The 19532-nt window shown below is 50.9% G+C and overlaps 7 protein-coding genes across 7 annotated transcripts; 5 read left to right on the forward strand and 2 right to left on the reverse strand.

Annotated features, from left to right (window-relative positions):
* Positions 1 to 2148, forward strand: BCR38DRAFT_355396 (PAP2 superfamily-domain-containing protein; the record flags this gene model as incomplete). The annotated part of the gene is made up of 4 exons (XM_040856946.1): positions 1 to 118; positions 305 to 521; positions 609 to 1879; positions 2066 to 2148. The coding sequence occupies 4 exons, from the start codon at positions 1 to 3 to the stop codon at positions 2146 to 2148; spliced, it is 1689 nt and encodes a 562-aa protein (XP_040710451.1).
* A 950-nt stretch (positions 2149 to 3098) lies between these two features.
* Positions 3099 to 5227, reverse strand: BCR38DRAFT_355366 (FAD dependent oxidoreductase; the record flags this gene model as incomplete). Its single annotated transcript, XM_040856942.1, has 12 exons — positions 3099 to 3296; positions 3355 to 3391; positions 3453 to 3511; positions 3558 to 3590; positions 3643 to 3778; positions 3834 to 3871; positions 3932 to 4001; positions 4055 to 4220; positions 4273 to 4447; positions 4511 to 4648; positions 4720 to 4951; positions 5016 to 5227. The coding sequence occupies 12 exons, from the start codon at positions 5225 to 5227 to the stop codon at positions 3099 to 3101; spliced, it is 1494 nt and encodes a 497-aa protein (XP_040710452.1).
* Positions 5228 to 6095: 868 nt separating this feature from the next.
* Positions 6096 to 7793, forward strand: BCR38DRAFT_355131 (major facilitator superfamily domain-containing protein; the record flags this gene model as incomplete). Its single annotated transcript, XM_040856930.1, has 2 exons — positions 6096 to 7487; positions 7551 to 7793. 2 exons carry the CDS (start codon positions 6096 to 6098, stop codon positions 7791 to 7793), a joined length of 1635 nt encoding a protein of 544 aa, XP_040710453.1.
* A 1221-nt stretch (positions 7794 to 9014) lies between these two features.
* On the forward strand, positions 9015 to 11441 carry BCR38DRAFT_355127 (fungal-specific transcription factor domain-containing protein; the record flags this gene model as incomplete). Its single annotated transcript, XM_040856929.1, has 6 exons — positions 9015 to 9596; positions 9652 to 9702; positions 9762 to 9844; positions 10123 to 10204; positions 10264 to 10458; positions 10512 to 11441. Coding segments are annotated over 6 exons (1923 nt in total), but the record flags the coding sequence as incomplete, so codon positions are not given.
* A 2935-nt stretch (positions 11442 to 14376) lies between these two features.
* On the forward strand, positions 14377 to 15301 carry BCR38DRAFT_450524 (uncharacterized protein). Its single transcript, XM_040861385.1, has one exon. The coding sequence runs from the start codon at positions 14489 to 14491 to the stop codon at positions 15290 to 15292; it is 804 nt and encodes a 267-aa protein (XP_040710455.1). The 5' UTR covers positions 14377 to 14488; the 3' UTR covers positions 15293 to 15301.
* Positions 15302 to 16325: 1024 nt separating this feature from the next.
* BCR38DRAFT_355463 (Aldehyde/histidinol dehydrogenase) lies at positions 16326 to 17845 on the forward strand (the record flags this gene model as incomplete). Its single annotated transcript, XM_040856951.1, has 3 exons — positions 16326 to 16653; positions 16715 to 17509; positions 17562 to 17845. 3 exons carry the CDS (start codon positions 16326 to 16328, stop codon positions 17843 to 17845), a joined length of 1407 nt encoding a protein of 468 aa, XP_040710456.1.
* Positions 17846 to 17985: 140 nt separating this feature from the next.
* BCR38DRAFT_355348 (NAD dependent epimerase/dehydratase) lies at positions 17986 to 19077 on the reverse strand (the record flags this gene model as incomplete). Its single annotated transcript, XM_040856940.1, has 1 exon — positions 17986 to 19077. One exon carries the CDS (start codon positions 19075 to 19077, stop codon positions 17986 to 17988), a length of 1092 nt encoding a protein of 363 aa, XP_040710457.1.
* Between the last annotated feature and the right edge of the window lie 455 nt (positions 19078 to 19532).

The raw sequence follows: 19532 nt of genomic DNA on the forward strand, positions 1-19532 counted from the left end.
ATGAATTCTTTGCACGCCAATGGCGCGACAACATGCGCAATGGCTGCGCCGTCTGATGAAAAACCTGTAGGAGAGAAGGAGCCTGTGCCTGATGCTGGATTGAAGAGTCTGGACCATTGTACGTCGCAATTCTGCCAACTTGTGTATCTGGATCATTGCACGGGGAAGTGGAAGGCGAAGCATGTCTGACCGAGATGGTTGCGTGCTACATCACTTCTGACCTGTCCGATATACCCGTCAAGCGCACGTCTATTATTCCATGGGACTGTGAAAGCGACGGCGCTGACGAGGTGCCAATAAACAGACAAACGAGCACTCCCTAAATGGCGCTACAACTTGCGACAGAGCACCCTGCCCCTCGTGCGATGGGAGACGCCCTACCTCGCCTGGATGCAAGACAAGCTGCGCACACCAGCCCTCGATAGCTACTTTGCAATTACGGCGAACCTGGGAACGCACACCTTCTTCATGATTGGGCTCCCCATCTTCTTCTGGTGTGGATTTGCGCCGTTTGGCAAAGCGTACGTCTCCCCGTGAACAAGCCTCCCACGATACTAGGGGCTGGAGAGTAAACATGACAAGAGTTGAATATTGACATATAGCGATAGACTTGTTCGTATGCTTGCCTCGGGCGTTTTCTTCAGCGGCTTTGTTAAGGACTTCTTCTCGCTGCCACGGCCGCTGTCGCCTCCGTTACACCGAATTACGATGTCCGACTCCGTGGCCCTCGAGTACGGCTTCCCATCAACGCACTCGGCCAATGCCGTGTCTGTGGCTGTCTACGGTATCCTGTCGTTGTATTCTCCCGAAAACACGCTACCGCCGACTTACAAATTCGCTCTCGAAATCCTGGCCTACTGGTACGCGGTTAGCATTGTATTTGGGCGCCTCTACTGCGGCATGCACGGTTTTTTGGACGTAATCGTGGGCAGCCTCATGGGCGCCGCTATCAGTCTCGTCGAGTTTTACTATGGAGCTGCTACGGATGCCTACTTCCTCGAAAGGACATTCTCCTCCATCGTCATGGTAGCTCTCGTCATCATCGTCCTCATCCGCATCCACCCTGAGCCCGCAGACGACTGCCCCTGCTTCGACGACAGCGTCGCCTTCGCAGGCGTCGTCGTGGGCGTGGAAATGGGCACCTGGCACCTAGGCCGCTCCTCCTTCGGCGCTATCCCCTTTGATGCCGCCGCCCTAGGCTGGGCCGTCGTCATCCTCCGCATCGCCGTCGGTGTCCCCGCCGTCGTTGCCTGGCGCGAGGTCGCGAAACCCACCCTTCTCCGCTCCCTCCCCCACTTATTCCGTTTCCTTGAGGTCTGGGGCGTCAACCTGCCCCGCCGCTTCTTTATGCCCGCCTCGGAGTATAAGAATATCCCGCTTCGCATCAAGGTCGACAACGTTATGCCTAATGTGAGCGATCTGCCGCGGTTCGTGAATTCGATTCGTAAGGGAGGGCGCGGTAGGTCCGTGTCTGTTGGCCCGCAGAGTGCAGCGGACGCGTATGAGACGCTTGCGTATAGGGAACGGAGGAGGAGGGAGAGTATTGGGAGTAACGGGAGTCATAGCTTGAGGAGCAAGAATAGCATTGCGGAGATGCGGGAGTCGAGCCCAACCACCGCGATAGACGAGCAGGGGGGCCAGAGTTCAGGGGTCAGTGGTGGAGTTGGGGGCCGGTTGAGTTATTATGAACGCATGATGGGTGAGGGTACGGTGATTGTGGGGTCCGCTTCACCAGGTGAGGAGAAGGATAGGCCTGAGGATCCGGAGATGTATATTGGGAGGCAGGATGAGCTTGGGGAACGAGAGGTTTTCTCCAAGTTGGTTAGGCCCAGGGTTCGGTATGATGTTGAGGTTGTGACGAAGCTGATTGTTTACACTGGTGAGTTGTTTTCGGTTGCATGGTTTTCGTGTCGGGTACAAGGGGGCAGAAGGATGTCTCGGTGTCAGAGTGCTGAGTGGTATACAACCTCTGGAGGTCGACTGGAACATAACCCCTTTCCCTTACTCAGACGGACGCGTTTTTACACCTGTCTATCTCCAACTCGATTACTGACAAAACTTGCAGGAATCGGCTTGGTAGCTGTCGATTTCGTACCCATCATGTTTGAATTTATTGGCCTAGGAGCCGCACATCTCGCATACAGCTGAGCAAAGCTGGGTTTGTTTCTATGTATTCGACCCCGTGTCGAACTTTTACACTGTATGAAAGGCATGGGATCATGCCCTCATCATCATTGTTGGCTGAGTGAGTGGGACATCGTGATGATAGATGGGGTTCCTAATGAATGTCATGGACTGAAGTCGACCTGGGTTTAATAGCTTGAGGGCTGGTTATGGGAAGGTCGGGATCGGTGGTTGTATATAGGACTGGTCTGGACTGGACTGCATGGACCTTGGTTCTGATTCTGTTGTGTCTATAGAAGTACTCATAGATCGAAGGTCTAGATGCTGCATCCGCTTTGGGGCTACTTGTCTTGGAAGTGTGCATTGCAAGCAACAAGGCTGGTTGGGGCGGCTCTTTGGGGTGGCTCTGACAGGACGAGCTTGCCTGGGCAGTAACACTCGACGTTACGTTAATGACTGATTCAAATGCGTACTCTACTTCCCCATAGAGCTATAATGTTGAATATCTGCTCAAGTAGAATTGTCGTCTAGAAGTCCCCGAATATATGGCGAACATATAATTTGTATTGCCCGTCCCACACGCGTTCATAATCCCAAATAGTATTCTGTTCTTCTATGTCTCTCCACCGTCTTGACGGAATGATACCGTCAGTCGACCGGACTTGGATTGGCTTCTTCTCCTTCCACGCGTGCCCTCTTCATCACGATAAGACAAAGTTGGCCTAGAAAAAGGCGGCTGGCGTTGATTTTAGTATTTGCATATGTTTCTTCACAGCCACTATTTCCGCGGGATATATAAACGCTTTCCTGCAAAAAGCAAGATTATTGTAGTTGGATCCTAGCCTAACATAGACCCTACCTGAATTTATGACGTGATCGACTTGTAGAGAATTCAGCGATTTAATCTGAAAAAGCTTTGAACGGATTAGGTCTTACCTGAGTCATGGAGAAGTCAGGAGCTGAAAGGAACTGAGTTAGCACAATGTGCGTAATCTAGTATTAGTAGTGATAGGGGAAGGAAACTCACGACCCGCCATCTCGAGCTTGGACATTTCTCTGGGGCCTGTCTCGCCTTCAGACAGTCCATTGTTCGGCTTGCCCTCTTCAGCAGCCCGCCACTTCCACACAGGCGTAAACTGATCGGGGATCCGCTCGATTTGGTTCTTCACGTGCTGCACGTTGTCATGTGTTAGACGTTGTCGGGAGAAGCATCCTATGGACAATACTTACCCGGCCGAGAATGGGCAGGAACTTGAAGGCGTGGCCACTGTGAAAAATTCACTTTAGTGGTTTGTTCTTGGGTCGATTGGGATATAAGCAAAACTTACCAGCCTCCGCTGCAGACGAACAACGAGTCGGAGTATCCGGGAACATAATCGACGACGAACTAGGGCGATCAGCATCATTCGTTATCCCAGGTTAGAGCAACTCACGTCCTCATCGATGGAATCGGGGTACCAGCAAAGCTGCTGATTGTTAACAAGAATACATATATAGTGCAAGCCGGGGGAAACATACTCTAGAATCCGTGAATCCAAGCTCCGCCAACTCTGGGAACGCTTGACAGACGATCTCCTTTAGTTTTGAGAGGCCGTAAAGAGGAACTGTGTTGATTGGATCCTTGCTGTACTTGGTCCGCGGAATGGAAACGCGCCTATCAAAACGAATGAGCTCGGATCCATGCAGCACACCATACAACTGATACATACAAGTTGGGCTCGGTTACATGGTCTTGGAAATTAGTAAACTACATGGAATAACTCGTTATTACTAGAAATCAAAAAGGGATGAAGAGTTGCTTGCCTACCTTGCGACCACGGAAGATGAATTTCAAACGACCTTCTTTGGAGATAGGGAAGCCACCACCGTCGAAGAAGCTAGAGGAAACCGTCAGCGGAAGAAGCGACTTTGCGAAAGGGGCAAATTATACTCCTCGCCTTCCCTAGTCCAGTAGCACCAGGCGGGATAGTTGTCGGAGTGGAACCTTTTCCACAAGTCTTGCCTATGCTTGGGAATGTCGATGAACATGACCGTCCCTGCGGTGGCCTCGACAATGTTGTGGGCTTCGGGGACGATGGATGCAGTCCAGCCACCGGCTACAATAGGGTCAGTCAGGACGTGTATGATGAGATAGAAGGCAGCTCGTACCAGCCACTATGACAAGATCGCCAAAGTGCCTCTTTCCATCGCAGGTTTTGATGCCTGCGACTCTCTTTTGCGTGCCATTAGATTCGATGATCAGGGTCTTGAACTGGCCCTGAGGCTCCCCCAGAACAAACTTGACGCCAGCTTGAACACAGAGATATCGAGCGTAGACACAGGCCTGATTGAAGCCTAGTTAGTGTTGAATTCGAACATGTTGAGTGATACCTTGGGGGCCATATACCTTGTCGGAGATGTTAATGCCTGCATTGATGTCCAGGAAGCCATTTGTTTCGCCATTGTTGATCCTGTCGAGCAAGTGGTATTTCTCGACCCATTTTGGGCTTATTCTCCCGAGACGCTCTTCATCTTCCGCGTCGTTCTTGAAGACCACTCCAGTTAACCAGCAAATCTCTAGCATTCAGGGGCGTGAGAAGAGGGGGGACGTATTACTTTGACGAATAGCATCTTCCGGAAGTCAGGAGCTGTCTTGGTCATTGTGTCAAGACTGTCTTTGTTTTCACCTTCCAACGTGAGGCCTTCTCCCATGAAATAGCATCCACAAACATAGAATAGCTTATCCTCGGGAGTGAGGCCTTGGGGGAGTGATGCCGGGTTGACTTCTTTGATGGTCTTGTCCCAAGCAAGCCACATGTCTCTAGCCTCGATGGCAAGTGACTGATAGCTATCGTTTTGCTTTAGTTATTGGGAAAAGGGGGGTTCAAACCTTTAGGTTTGTGGCAGCTTACTTGAGCTTATCTCCATAGGCCATTCGGAATATCTTGTTTATATCAGAAGATGCTCCGTCACAACCGTTGGCAGGGTTGTAATAATTGGTGTCAAAAGCACATCGATCAAAAACAGTAATATCCTTGTAACCATCCCGGGCAAGCCACAACGCGGTGCTTAAACCGAATACACCAGCGCCAACAATGATGATTTTGGAATCGGCCGACGGCATCTTGATAGAGTGGGAATCTGGAATCTGGGAATAACAGATACTTCAGTTACGGCTCAGGCAGGGTAGCGCTAGTTGTCGTCAAGAACATCAGTCTCGAGATTCAGCACTTAAGGGTTTGCTTAAATATACCTAGGTCATTCAGTGTTCGAGGAACATGCGGGGGCTTGGGTAGCTGTGGATACCTAAAGTTGGTAATGGGGTTGCAATGTGGCAATGCCATCGGCCCATGACCGTTCGTCGTATTGTTCCGAGATTGGGTCATGCCCACGCACCCTCTAGCCCGGAGTGCAGTTGATGAACATGTTGTTTACTCGGGAGAACTCGAGAATCCGTAAAGGCGCTCAAATATGGCATTTGCCCCCGCGCCCTGGCCTGGGAAATAATGGATCTCCGCCCTGACAGACAAGCGCCACTGATGCCAAGTTGTACGAATTCTTCCAAGTCATCAGAGTTCGAGGAAAGCGTATTAATCGCCCGCACCACCAGCCGTAGAGTCTTGGACATTGAGATCTAGTCCCTGTGCTGATAGATAAGGGCGACTAATGCTTGGACAAATTCTCCAAGTCTTCTGGGCACGACCTCGTGAACACACCTGCCACCGTTCCTCATTCACAATGCTTAAGTAGGTCCTCCCACATTGTTAACATTCCCCTCCTGTGGTTGCCGATCGAACCCGCCTCACCATCTTGCCGTCGTGTCTCATCCACCATCGCTCGATATGTCTGCGCCTTCTGCCAACATGGATTCCGGAAGTCGGCCTGGTCCTGTCCACCTCCAAAACATGGGCGCATCCATTGGAAACCTCGCCTACAAAAAGTCGGTCGACATGCCTACGACTTCGGCCGATGTCACGACTGGCTGCACCGTAATGTTTCCTCCCGGGACCGTACGCCTCGAGGATGCGACTGCCCCGGCTGGTGAAGGAATCATCTTGCAGCCACGCCCGTCCGAGGACCCCAACGACCCCTTGAACTGGTCCACGTGGCGCAAGTACTTGAATTTTGGACTCGCCAGTCTCTACGTCCTCATGGTGTCGGAGTTTATCAACTCTGCCACGCCAACTTGGGGCCCGATGCACACCGAGTTGGGCTTCAGCTACGAAATACTAAACGACAGCTACGCCGTTGGCAGTGCTTTCCTGGCCATTGGTGCTCTTGTCTTGGTTCCGTTTGCGCTCAAGTTCGGCCGTCGGCCATTATACCTCTTCAGCACATTAGTGCTGTTCGCCGTCAGCATATGGTCTGCCAAACTGCAGACTGTTGCAGATCTCATGCTCGTCAACGTCTTTTGTACCGCCTTCGGAGCTCTTGCCGAGGTTATCGTCCAGATGACGATCGCCGATGTGTTTTTTGTCCACCAGCGGGGAAAGATGAACAGCATATACATCTGGCTCTGGCAGGTATCGGTTTCACTTGGTCCGCTGATTGCTGGCTTCATCACAACCGGCCAGGGCTGGAGATGGGTTTGGTGGTGGAACGCCGTCTTCTTCGGCTTTTGCTCCATCTTGGTCGCCTTTGGCTACGAAGAAACCAAATACTGCCCCCCGAGTTTTCCTGCAGCGACGCCAGTGGAGGATAGCACCGCCGCCCACGACGAGCCCGAGGTGGATGTCAAGCCGGCCTGCAACTTGAAGCAAGATCTGCCTGAGCCTGGATGCGCCAAAGTAGCCGAAGAAGGGAGTCTGCGACAGGACATCTACGCCGTCAGAATCAACCATAACATCCCAATGAAAACGTACGCCGAGAAGCTGGCACTTAGTACTCCGTCGTCATCGGGTCAAGGTCTCAAGGGCTTCCTCCGCCACATGTATCAGCCTCTGGTCTTGCTCACAACTATCCCGGCTGTCGCCTACACCGCACTGGTTTATGGCATTTTGGTCGCGACGCAAGATGTCATGTCAACCACGTTTTCAACATATATGACGGAGCCACCGTACAAGTTCAACGCATCCCAGATCGGTCTCATGAACCTGCCCAAGCTGGCTGGGGTGACCATTGGGTCGCTTGTCGCAGGCCCGGTCAGTGATGTTATGATTCTCTGTCTTGCCCGTCGCAATAATGGCATCTACGAACCGGAACAACGATTGTGGAGCATCATTCCTTTCATTGCGTTTATACCTGCCGGTGCCTTGATGTTTGGCATCGGCCTAAACAATGGACTGCCGTGGCCTGTTATTGCCGTGGGACTTTTTCTCTACAAGCTCGGCATCGCCCCCATCAACAGTCTCACCATCACATACCTCACCGACTCATACAAGGACGTAAGTCGGCATTTTCTGCATTCCTACTACTGGCTGACTCGAGAATTACTTACGAACTTGTAGATCATTGGCGATGCGTTGGTGGGTGTTACGGTTGTGCGCAACACATTCAGCACCGTTTTCATTTTCGCCATCACACCGTGGATCGCAGCAATTGGTATTAAATGGGTCATTATTATCATTGTACTGATCTCAGTCGTCTTTCTATCCTTCACTGGTGTCTTGATTGTGTACGGCAAGACCTTTCGAGCTCGCACTGCTACGCGATATGCGTATTATGCAAGCCTGCAGTACAAAGAACGATGATTGGGCTGTTGCGAGGTTCGCACATCTCATATTTTCGGGAGCATGGAAGGCCCTTCTTTGTAAAGGATTGATGCTTTGACGTGTGTCTGTTTTTCTTTTGGTTGTTTCGTTTTTCTCAGTCGCAACTATACCAACCGCGTTGGCGAGTAGTGGGTCAAACTGCCGTTTTTTGGCTTGTCAGACCGACCAAAGGCTCCCGCAGAGCACTTTGACCGTCAATCGAAACCGCTCGCTTGGACAACACTTGTGGTTGTGATCTGTGATCTGGGTGGTGATACTCCACTCGGATTCTCCCGAGTAATCAATCATACGATACCCCAGACTCGTCATTTGACCCAGTTTGGAGCTTGCCTCTCGGAAGAATACGAGGCGCCAATCAGCAGCCCTTAGATATCCTATTGATAAACACTAAAGCCGACTAACCCCTCTGTTACTTTACGTTCATTGACAGGAATTCCCTGTAGTACCCGTCGGGACCATTAAAATTGTGTGCACTAGAATAACAGCGGGGTGGGCACAGAAGGTCTAGTGAAAATAGGGCAAAACAGCATGGACTGAAGCTGTCGAGGCGCTACTACAAGGGATGCAGGTATGGCTTCTATAAGTGTACGTTCCCTTTCTGCATTGATTTATGCTTAAGTATGCAAGCGTTTTATGCAAAACGGGGTGGGAGTTGGAGCTGGGGATCGACCTGGTCGTATACCCGAGATCGCTTTCCCCGCGCGTCGTTACGGCACCTCAATATTTGGGGAATGCCAGTTTCGTCAATCGTTCTGGGCCACGGCAGGCCACGGCCCCTTATCTCTCTTAGACAAGCTTAAATGGGAATTTAACTACTTAAGTACCTTTCGCTGAGTCCCTGTGCAAATACATGCTCGGGTAGTTGAAGGAGAAGGGACCTGGCTACAACGTGACGAGAGGCTGCACTACCCAACTATCTATCTACCGCATAGTCCTTTACCATGCTGCAGAACACCTGCCACAAACGCCGGCGTATACGCATTGGCCCCAGAACACAGCTTGCTTGTGTCAACTGCAAAGAAAGGAAACTGAAGGTGATGGTTCACCTTACGGCCTCCGCCTGACTGTTTCCTGATGTATTGATCTAGTGCGATGACCAAAGCCCATCCTGTGCAAATTGTCAACGTTCTGGAACGAGTACGTCGTAAAGTCCCTGCCGTCTTGTCGGGGCTTGCCTTTTGCTGATGCTGGTCCACAGGCTGTCTTGTTGAGGACCCGGCCACAAGACGACATCAGTCGCGGAATTATGTTGAGACTCTGGAAGAAAAAGTCGCTTTGCTCGAGGACCAGCTTCGGAGAGCTCATTCAAGAGAGCCAGATTCCGGCACGACAGCCCCAGCCATTGACAATGCACATCCCCTTGGACCAACTGCCTCGGGACCCACGGAAACCGAGGACAGTGTCGACGAGTTATCTTCCAAAGTTGGAATGCTGGCCTTCAGAGTGGATGGAGAAGAGCCTAGCTATTTGGGTTCATCATCGCCTTTTGCCTTTTCACGCATCATCCATTCCTCTCTTCGCCAACCGTTCCCAAGGAATCGTTCAGATACCTTTGGGCCTCCTCAAGACGACACGTCACTACCAACACCGTGTCTCTTACCGCAGTACGAATTCGGAATCACTCTTAGTAACGCATACTTTGAGAACATTCATGCCCAATATCCGTTCTTGCACGAGCCTACGTTTAGACGTTGGGAAGCAATGCTGGTAGGGTCAGCCGAAGCAGCCGGAGCAGCCGAAGCCATCGTCTTGGATCCCGTTCCTTACTTTTTTATAAATATGGTAAAATTCGCCCTTGCTTCAAGCATGTATGCTTCATCATTACTCACCAATCCAGGTATATGCTGTAGGAGCTCTGCTTTTACCCAACACAGGATCCCTACCCCAGGTAAATCCCCGAGACAGGTTGACCCCATCTGACGACGATGGCCGCTAAGAGCACAACAGCAATTTTACCTCTCAGCCCAGTTCTACATTGACTCTATCTTATCGCGCGACAATTTAGAAGCTATACAAGACTTGGATTTTATGTTCCCGTTGAAGGAGCAAAAGGAGGGCACATATGCCTAACCTGTATGTATTGTAGCTAACTCTGGTCCTCTCTTCGAGGGTCTATGTATGGAAACAAAAGGGTTCTTATATAGTCAATGAATGGTAGACTTGCTGATTAATTCAGACAAGTTGTAGAAGCATATAGATAAGTAGGGAATGTTCTATCCTTGCCACATTTCTCGTAATAGAGGTATGTGGGGATGGTCGCCGTTCTAGGTGGCGATAGTGGCAAGTATAGGACCCACATGGCCCACAGGGCCCATATTGTCCAACTACAAGCCATTCTATGCTATGCCATGTATTCTCTTCGGAGTTCCACAGGTCCGTCAATTTGGTCAGTCGCCCCTGCCATGATGACGGCCAGAGGAGACTAACATTTTCATCATGCCGCAGGAAGCTGTCAGGACTAGCACTCCGCCAATGCGTCGAGCTGGGATATCATCGAAGCTCGAAACGCTTCGGGTCGACTATAGACCCTTTACGACTAGAGATGCGCAAGAGAGTCTTTTGGTGCACTTTCGGTATCGAAAGCGTGGCTGCCGTTACACTCGGTCGCCCGTTGGGCTTACAACTTCAAGAAGTCGATGCTGAGGTGAGCAGCATCCCATCCCGAAGCATGTATCTCGACGACGGCTAAACCACCAGTTCCCAACTGATATCAATGATTCACAAATCACCGAAACCGGGATTTCTGGTACGCCTCGAAGCTCTCATAGCGACGGCCCTACAACCATGTCAACTGCGCTCCATGTCTTCCGCCTCCGTTGCCTTTGGGCTCGAATGCATACATCGCTATATTCAGATAAAACGACTAGGACCTCGGACGATCCGACTTACGGAATGCGTGTTGAGAACATTCGCTCCAAGCTTGACGAATGGATGGCTTCCATTCCCCCAATACCAACCCGCACCGGTGCTGCCCTGACGATATTTGCAACAAGAGACTGGTACGATCTCAATTTTGGTGAAACCATTCTCTTGCTTTATCGCGGCCAGTTAACAGGCAAGCGAGCTTGCGAAGACAGCGTATTCATAGAATGTGCCGCAGCTGCCGAAAATATTTGCCATGGATACCGACATCAATACATTGGGAAACCAATCAAACACACCTGGGCGGCTCTTTGTGTCATCTTCTCCGCTGGATTGACATATTTACACTGCCTTTGGACTTCGTCTGCGGTCCGGGAGGCTGTCTGGTATGATGGGATGAGCAGCACGCTTACGGACTGCACCATGCTTCTGGCGGTTTTGGCCGAGCGATGGAAGAGCGCAGCGCCGTATCGAGACATTTTTGAAGCTCTCTCTAACCGGACCATAACCATGATGGTGGATAGAAACCGTGAACAGTGGACACGGCCCGTCTCCTTCGTGCCGTCAAGTCCGGTCAATCCCCAAAACCTGACGCGGTGGGTGGCGGATATACCGGATGCGGGCATGTTGGACGGGACGGACAAGATATTGGAAGGATTGCTCGATGATTTCATTGCACAGGAGCAAGAGCCGGGGAGCCCAAGCAGGTTACGAGAATCACGACATGGAGACAGGAACGGGAACGAGAACGCGAATCCAGCTTAGAAGAGAAGAATTGACTCGTCTCACATCTTGCCGGCAGATATCTTCTGGCATTTATCTACATATATCTCGTAGTCCTTGCGATCTTGAGTCCGAGTATCGCGAAGGTTTATGGGAATTTAAAGGATTGTACTAGCAAAGATAAGTACCCCTTGCAGAGGTTGCATAACACTCACTACTTTGGTCCCTCATCTCCCCAATGAGTTATCTTCTACTAGCCCGCGCACGAATTAAGCTAATATTCTCAGCGTAAAAAGTCTTCCAAGCGAGCATGAAGCGGCATCGAACGCCGTGGTAATAATAACTGAGAAGCTTCCGGTCTGCTACTGCTCAGCACTTAATAACTTAGTTTCCCAGAATTTCTTGTGCAAAGGGAATCTCGTATTCTTCCGAACTGTGATTCACGGCTGCTGCTAAATGTATCCATTCCTCATTCTTTTGGGTGAAGAGGCCCGCTTGTTCACGTAGCCATTGTCCACGTGCATCGTTACATGAAACTTACTATGAGGTTCTCCCATCGGCTGACTTGTATCTATATGTTATATACAGAAAGAAGTGCAGGGTAAAGAAGGGGACGCAAGTGTTTGAAGCGATAGCAGAGTTTCTCCTGTAGTTATGTATAACTTGTTGTTGCTGATAGAAAATTCGAGAGGTATCCAAACAGCGTATTGACCAACCAGAAAATGCAATGATTTAGTGGTAAGGAAATACAAGGCTCCGCCAATCTGGAATTTTCCAGGCACGCTTTCTAGCTGATGTCATCTCTTCCTTGTCCATTGATCGATACGTGCCCCAACATTATTCTCGAGCCATGCCTCGATCTAGTCGATATTAGCCCATTCCAACCGTGGTAGTGTCTTTCTCATTATACGAATCTGACCGGATTTAGCCCCCAGCTAGCCGAGGAAGATCAAAAGCAGCGAAACTCCTCCTCTCAAGATGTACCTGCGCCAATATGGGTTGTCCTTCAGGATATTGATGTTCATCCCGAACAGGCTCTGGAGCATATTACTAGCAACTGTGTCGAGTGGCACTGTTGTACGAAGCGGAGAATAACACAGTTCGATGCCAAATTGCCGGGAGACAGCCGGAGATGCCGGTTAGAATAAGGCTTGGGCAAAGTAGTAAGCCGGGACATACCGTAATCCAACTATCCACAAGGCTGGTGAAGTAATGGGCCTCGAGAATTAAAGAAATCCATGAAAATTCCTAGGGTGGGACTCTATCTCAGTCTGTTTCACGAACGCGTTACTTATCGATCAACTTACTAGTTGCAGTAAGTCCCGCGTGGTCTGGTCTATAGCCGCGATTCTGCTGTGGACGTGTTGTATAAATTGTCGATGGATATTGATGCCTGTTTAAAGCTGTTGATGTCCCCAAATGGCAGCTGTGCGACTTGAGGATCTCATGAGCTGTATATAAATGCTGTTTTCAGTGTCACGCTGAATCTTTCTCAAGTTTCGGCATCTTACGCTATCTCGTTTACCAGTTGGTCGCTTGGCTCTTAGCCCTGATCTGGCGGACACGCTATGGATAGCCCGTGTTAGATCAGTATGGGGCATCATAAAACGAGAGAGTCGAGTCAATTCCAGCATATCATGGATATGTGTTGATCCATGATATTGAAAAATGACAGCCACTTTTCCTCCAAATGAATGCGAGACTTTCCTATAATCTGGAATACATCCATATGGAAGGGTGCTAGGATGTTTCGTCTTTCTCCAACGTGCTGATGTTGTCGTAGACCTGATCATGGTCCAAGATATGCCACCATGGTCGGTTTCTATGCCATCAAATAAGAAGTCTCTCCCACAGGGACGCTTGGCGGAGAAACGGAAATGTACCTTCAGCACAACGGTCTGCTCTGACCAGGATGTCCCCTCAGTCCAGAAACAAGGTCTTGTAAGTTGCGCGCCCCGTAGCGCAATGATTGTAATCAGGACACAAGTCTTATATTATTATCGGATGCAGCACAACAGAAACAGCGCTAGATGACTCACCATCAGCCTCACCCCATCTGTCGTATTGGACTTGTTGCAAGCTATGATAAAGTATAGTATTGAATGTGTCTCCGGTGAAGCCAGAATTACCAAAGAGCACAATGGGCATAAGGGCTTTTAAAGAACATCAAGTCATGCAAAGACAGCGTACATTTTGTATGATAGTATGGCTGATCGGCGTGACCGAAGATACTGGAGGTCCGGTCAAGCGGCTGTTATAGTTAAGAAACTCTAAATCAGCCGTCGGGCACCGTAGAGCCAGAAAAGGGGCTGGTGCGGTTCGATAACAGTACCAGGAAGCAAAGTCGACTCTGGCAATCCAAGGCCCCGAGCGGTTTTGTATGCGAGCTCTGAAGGGATGAAACGGGTGCTGCGGTCGAAAACAGCCGAAATTTCGATTGGTCAATTGCTTCAATCCGCACAATGAAACGGGGACTGCAAGTGATTAGGTCCAGAGAATATGAGATCTTCTTTGACTCTGAGGAGAATGCTGCGCTTGGGAGAAGAACCTTTTTTTTTTTGGTGATATTCGACTGCTATTATTATTCCACTCAGTGGCGCAAAACAAGCTCATTAATTCACCTAAGTTTGAACAGTTGTAGTTGCTCCGGCCTTGTGTTGCAGCTTTTCTGTGTCGGTATGTTCTGGTTCGCCCCCGAGCCCCCCGAATGAAGCTAGGCAAAGGCGGCGAGCTGCTTTACGCAACTCATCGGATGTGCCATATATTACTGCCGTTCTTTCTCTTCAAGATGCTTCCGAGACTCCTTATCCTTCCACCTTAGGGTTAGCCTAGCGGTGGGGTTGTCTATATCTTGTTTCGTTTTTCGCATTTGGTCCCTAGTGTTGGAGTAAGGCATGGCTACTTCGGGGAAAGGACTCGTCTCAGTATGGCTTTGTGAAGTGTTTACTAGTGTGCATCTAGGCTGGAGCTACAGCACGCCAGTCAGATGTTTGGTAACATAAAACCCGCCAAGGTCTTGCTGTAGCAATGTGGTGATATTTACCTGTACCCATCGTCATTATTCACTTCCTGTTACACCCATACCCAAGATGACCAGCACAAACAACAGACCGTTGCAAAACCAATCGGTTTCTGAACTTGTCCATCTCTTCAATAACAAGTGCATCGAAAAGAAGAAACTGGGAAGCTATGGCGCCTCGACGAAATTCCGTGACAACCCCGACGATGATTACTGGAGAATGCCAGACACCTTCCTCAAGGACCCAGCTCCCAGGGACGAAATCGATGATCTCGACCGGCGAGCTCGGGAGCCCCCTTTCAACTTCGCCAATGGGCTGCCACCCGACTACCTGGAGTTCCTACGAACAACCAATGGCATCTATGCAATCGATAGAGCCGACGACGGAGATGAGATCTTCCGACCAGCCCATCTGGTCGAGCTCATGGACGAAGAAGACTGGAACTGTGAGCTATTGCCAAAGGAAATGCTCGAGGACTGCGATGTTGAGATTGACTGGCCTGAGCTGAACGGTCTCATACATATCGGTGCGGGAGGCGATGAAGGATATCACTGGTTGGTGTCGCCACACACGACGAAGGCGGCCATCGCAGCGTTCGATGATGCTTACGACAAGGCAAGCGACGCGGACAAGGAAAAGCTTGAGAAAGCCGCCAATGAGCTGTACAGTGGTCTGACGGAAATGAGAAGGTTGGAATACTCCGTGTTCCGGGTTTACCATTGGGCGGCGCAGATTGAAGCATTTGCGTCGTTCAAGCACTTACTTGAGGATTTTGTGACTGGGATGGATGAAATTAAGGAGGAAGATGACGATGAGGACGAAGAAGGAACTGAGAACGACGATAGTGACGAGTCTGCGGACAAGGAAACATAACAATCTGGTTGTATGTCACTATGCTCATTCATTCATTCATTGCGTGACAAAGCTGTAAAGGGCATTATCGAGTGACATCTCATCTTACTTAATTCCGAATAACCGACATGTAATTTCTGTACGCCATTGTATGACAGGTGCATTATCTCGCGACTTATAGTGTCTTCAAGCGGAGACAATTAAGGAACCCAGGAAATAAGGACCATGACTTGATAATCATCCAGCTCAGTGATTGGGTATATCTCGGCACAAGACAGGCCCTGGATGCAAGCTGAAAACGCACCGTTGCCAGTAACTTCGATCAGTCGACCACTGTAGTTGCCGACCATGGCCGATTTCGTCGTGACACATCAGATTGCTGCACAAACATGGAACTTTCCACAAAGCACTAAGTATGGTCACCACTCGTCTTACTTGCAGCCCAAATCCGTTTTACCCGTTATCTTCTGAAGTTTTGTTACATTTTACCTCTGAACTGTGCGGAACCAGCCTGGCGTGCTACTCGCTGAAGTCATCAACAGCATCCCATCATCGGAAAACCCGAGATCTCGGGTCGAATCCTCAACCCTGACGACGGGCATTAAGCAGAAGAAGCTGGGTTCCATGACAACCTTAATCGCACCACGGAGATCGGAAACCACGGCAAGCAGTGTGCCCACACCGCAAGCGCCTGGGAACGAGCCTAGCTTCTCCGCATTTATCCTGGGAATCGTTCCTCATTATGGGGTCAATACAGTATACGTCCCGAGGTCAGGATGAACCGGCAGTTCAAACAGCCCCTCACTCCTGAGTTTGATTCAGGCAAAACGGCACCGTGCGCGTCAGATCCAGCATGTTTGCGATATGACAGCGACGTCGGGCATTGATTCGTGCGCCGGTATAACAAGCGTTGTTCCTCTGTCGACTTGTTGGTGGAGTTTTGAATCGTAGAGTGGCATTTCATGATCTCACTGAGTCCGCACAGACAGCAGCTTGACTTCCAAGAACAAAACACGTACTGCCTTCAGCAATTCCAGCAGACTCATCACAGAAGATGGAATTCTTTAACATCATTGACGGCAAGCCTCGTACAGCTAAGGAATTCCGACAAGAGTCAGACCCTCGCACCGAGGATAAACTATGGGATGCCCCCGTCGCGACGGTGCAGGACCTCGATGATGCCGTCGCTGCAGCCCAGAAGGCGTTCAAGACGTGGAGATGGAGCACCGTTTTCGAAAGGCAGAAACTCATCCAGGCTGTCACTGATCTGGTGACCGAGAACCTGGAGCTCCTAGCCGAGATTCTCATGAAAGAGACGGGCAAGTCGAAATTGTTGGCGACAATAGAGGTGGAGAGGGCAGCCGCGCACTACAAGTACTACAGTAACCACACCCTTCGCCATCCATTCTTACCTAAAATGCGACTTGCTAACACACTATCCAGCAAAGGTGGCCCTAGAAGACGAAGTCCAGTTCGAAGACTCGTCCGTCAAAATCCTCGCCACCCATGCCCCCTACGGCGTTATCGGCGCCATCTCGCCGTGGAACTTCCCCCTGATCCTAAGCACCATCAAAGTCGTGTCCGCTCTAGCGACAGGCAACTGCGTCATCATCAAGCCATCCCCTTTCACGCCCTACACCATGCTCAAGTTCTGCGAGCTGGCGCAGTCGATCTTGCCCCCCGGCGTCTTCCAGACGCTCAACGGCGGAGCCGACCTCGGTGAGAAGATGACGCTGCACCCAGGAATTTCGCACATCAGCTTTACGGGCACCATTGGCGTCGGAAAGCGCATCATGGAGAATTGCGCCAAGTCGCTGAAGAAGATGATTCTTGAGCTAGCAGGGAATGATGCCGCTGTTGTGTGCGAGGACGTTGATCTGGCGGAGGTGGTGCCTAAGATTGCGGAGGGGTGTCTGTATCACGCGGGTCAGATGTGTGTGGCTACGAAGCGGGTGTACGTGCACGAGGAGCTGTTCGATCAGTTTCTGGAGATGTTAGGTGAGGAGGTCAAGAAGTTCGCGCCGAGTACCGATGCGTACGCGCCGTCGATTTACGGTCCGCTGTCAAATCCGATGAACTATGAGCGGTGTCAAAGTTTCATCGACGATTGTCGGAAGAACAACTACAAGATCGCCGCAGGTGGGGAAAGCAAGATCAGCGGGAAGGGGTACTGGATCGCGCCAACGATCGTGGTTAAGCCTCCGGAGGACTCGCTGGTTGTCAGTGAGGAACAATTTGGTAAGTGATCCCCATTTGATCCTAGACCGTCGAAGTGTCTAACGACCAATAGGCCCCATCATCCCCGTCATGACATGGAGTAGTGAGGACGACGTCTTATCCCGAGCCAACCTCGACAACGCTGGCCTTGGAGCGGTGGTGTACAGCAAAGATTTAGACCGTGCTCAGAGTCTGGCCCGACGGTTGGAGGTCGGCACCGTCTGGATCAACACGCCCGCTATCCCGCATCAAGGCGGCTTTTTCTCAGGGCAGAAGCAGAGTGGTGTAGGAGGAGAGCTGGGCAAGCAGGGATTGTTGTCGTATTGTCATACACAGTCGATACTGATCGCCAAGTAAAGAGGTGGGAGTCATGTGTGTCAATAGGTGAATTTTCTCGTCCATTGCTTGGCTGGTAGATCTGTCTATATATATATGTATTATCATAACAGTTAGATCAACTCTAATCCCGCTGGCAGCCCGGCCCCACCGACTCCTACTTACTGCCCACCCCTCTCCTCAATCTCCACCAACTGCCCCGCCAAATCCCCCAACGTCTCCTCCGCCCCCCTAAACCTCAACCCCAATACCTTCTCCGCCTCTGCACTACTTGCCCTATACAAACCCTCGGGAACCCCCGATCCCCCCACCGTCCCCTCAGGAATAACCCCCCTCTTCTCAGGCAACTTCTCCCTCAACAAATCCGCGGTCCTTTGTCCCATCAGACTTCCCCCACATATCACGAACCTCTTCCCGCCCGCGTCGGGGATCTCGGCCGCCAACAAGTGCGCCTTGGCAATGTCCCTGACATCCACATACAGATGCAATCCCATCTCCGGGACCGGGTCCGTAGATTTCAGACCCGGGCGCAGGAAACCGTTGTAGATGACCCAGGTACTCTGATTCAAATCCGCCGGCTTCCCGAATTCAGCGGGGTCGTAAAGCGGGCCGTAGATCATAGGCGGGCAGAGGGTGACCAAATCAAACCCCGGCTTCTCCGCCCCCTGCGAAGCACCAGAAGCATTCACGAAATCCCACGCCGCCTTCTCCGCATACGTCTTGGAAGCCTGATACGCCGTGTTTATGACCTTGCTCGTCTCGGCGTCTTCCAACGAAACCGGATTCCAATCCTCCCCCGTATAAATTTTCGCCGGCGTTGTGATCTTAGGCGCGGTCCAATCAATAACCGCTGCTATGGAACTCGTCAATACCACCCTCTTCACGCCCGGCGCCACCCTGGCAATGCCCTCCAACACCTCCGTCGTGCCCTTGATGGCCGGATCCAAAAATTTCTCTCTATTTGAGGACCCGGCGGTTTTGCGGTAGTTGAAGGGGGAGGCGGTATGGATTACGCAGTCGAAGGGGGGGTCGGATTGAAGCACGGCGTCGAAGGCGCCGGGGATGGTCATGTCCGGGACTAAGGCCACGTCGAGTTGTGCAAGGGAAGAGGAGAAGGTGGATTCAAGCTGCGCGGCTTTGGAGGCGGTGCGGACGAGGCCACGGACGGAGTGTCCTGCGGACAGGAGCTGCGAAAGGATGTGTTGGGCCAGATAGCCGTTGGCACCTGTGAGGAGAATGCGTTTGGGAGACATTGTGAGGGGTCTTAAGCAGTCTGATTGCTTGGACGGGTTTTAAAAGTGAAAATGGTTAAGGCCTGGTGATAGTTTTGAGGAATGAAAATGAGATGAAGTGATTGTGATTCTAGACTTCTAGATACCCTCAACCCACTGAGGCGACTCATATTATATATAACTACCTACCACAAACCCACCAACTCGCATGACAAGTGTCCCGAAATACGCGCCGGCGATGAGGGGAGCAGCAGCAGAAGCGGAGCGCGAAGTCGGAATGGAGCCGAGAAGTGGAGCAACCCATCGGCCTTGACATTCCAGGGCGGTACTCGTCGATCAGTTGCTACGAGCATAGCTCATTGGTGTTGGAAAGGGCTGCAGTAAGAAGAGTCCTCGGGGATCGTTTTCTCGATGCCAAACGCACCACGTCAAGAACTTTGCACAGTCGCCTTTTTGGCGTTAAAGGGTCAACATTG

Source organism: Pseudomassariella vexata, assembly GCF_002105095.1.
Source record: "Pseudomassariella vexata strain CBS 129021 chromosome Unknown BCR38scaffold_21, whole genome shotgun sequence".
Lineage (NCBI taxonomy): Eukaryota > Fungi > Ascomycota > Sordariomycetes > Amphisphaeriales > Pseudomassariaceae > Pseudomassariella > Pseudomassariella vexata.

What these genes read in the sequence shown, in the direction of transcription:
- BCR38DRAFT_450524 (XM_040861385.1), top strand. Translation starts at nt 14,489, where the DNA reads ATGACCAGCACAAACAACAGACCGTTGCAAAACCAATCGGTTTCTGAA.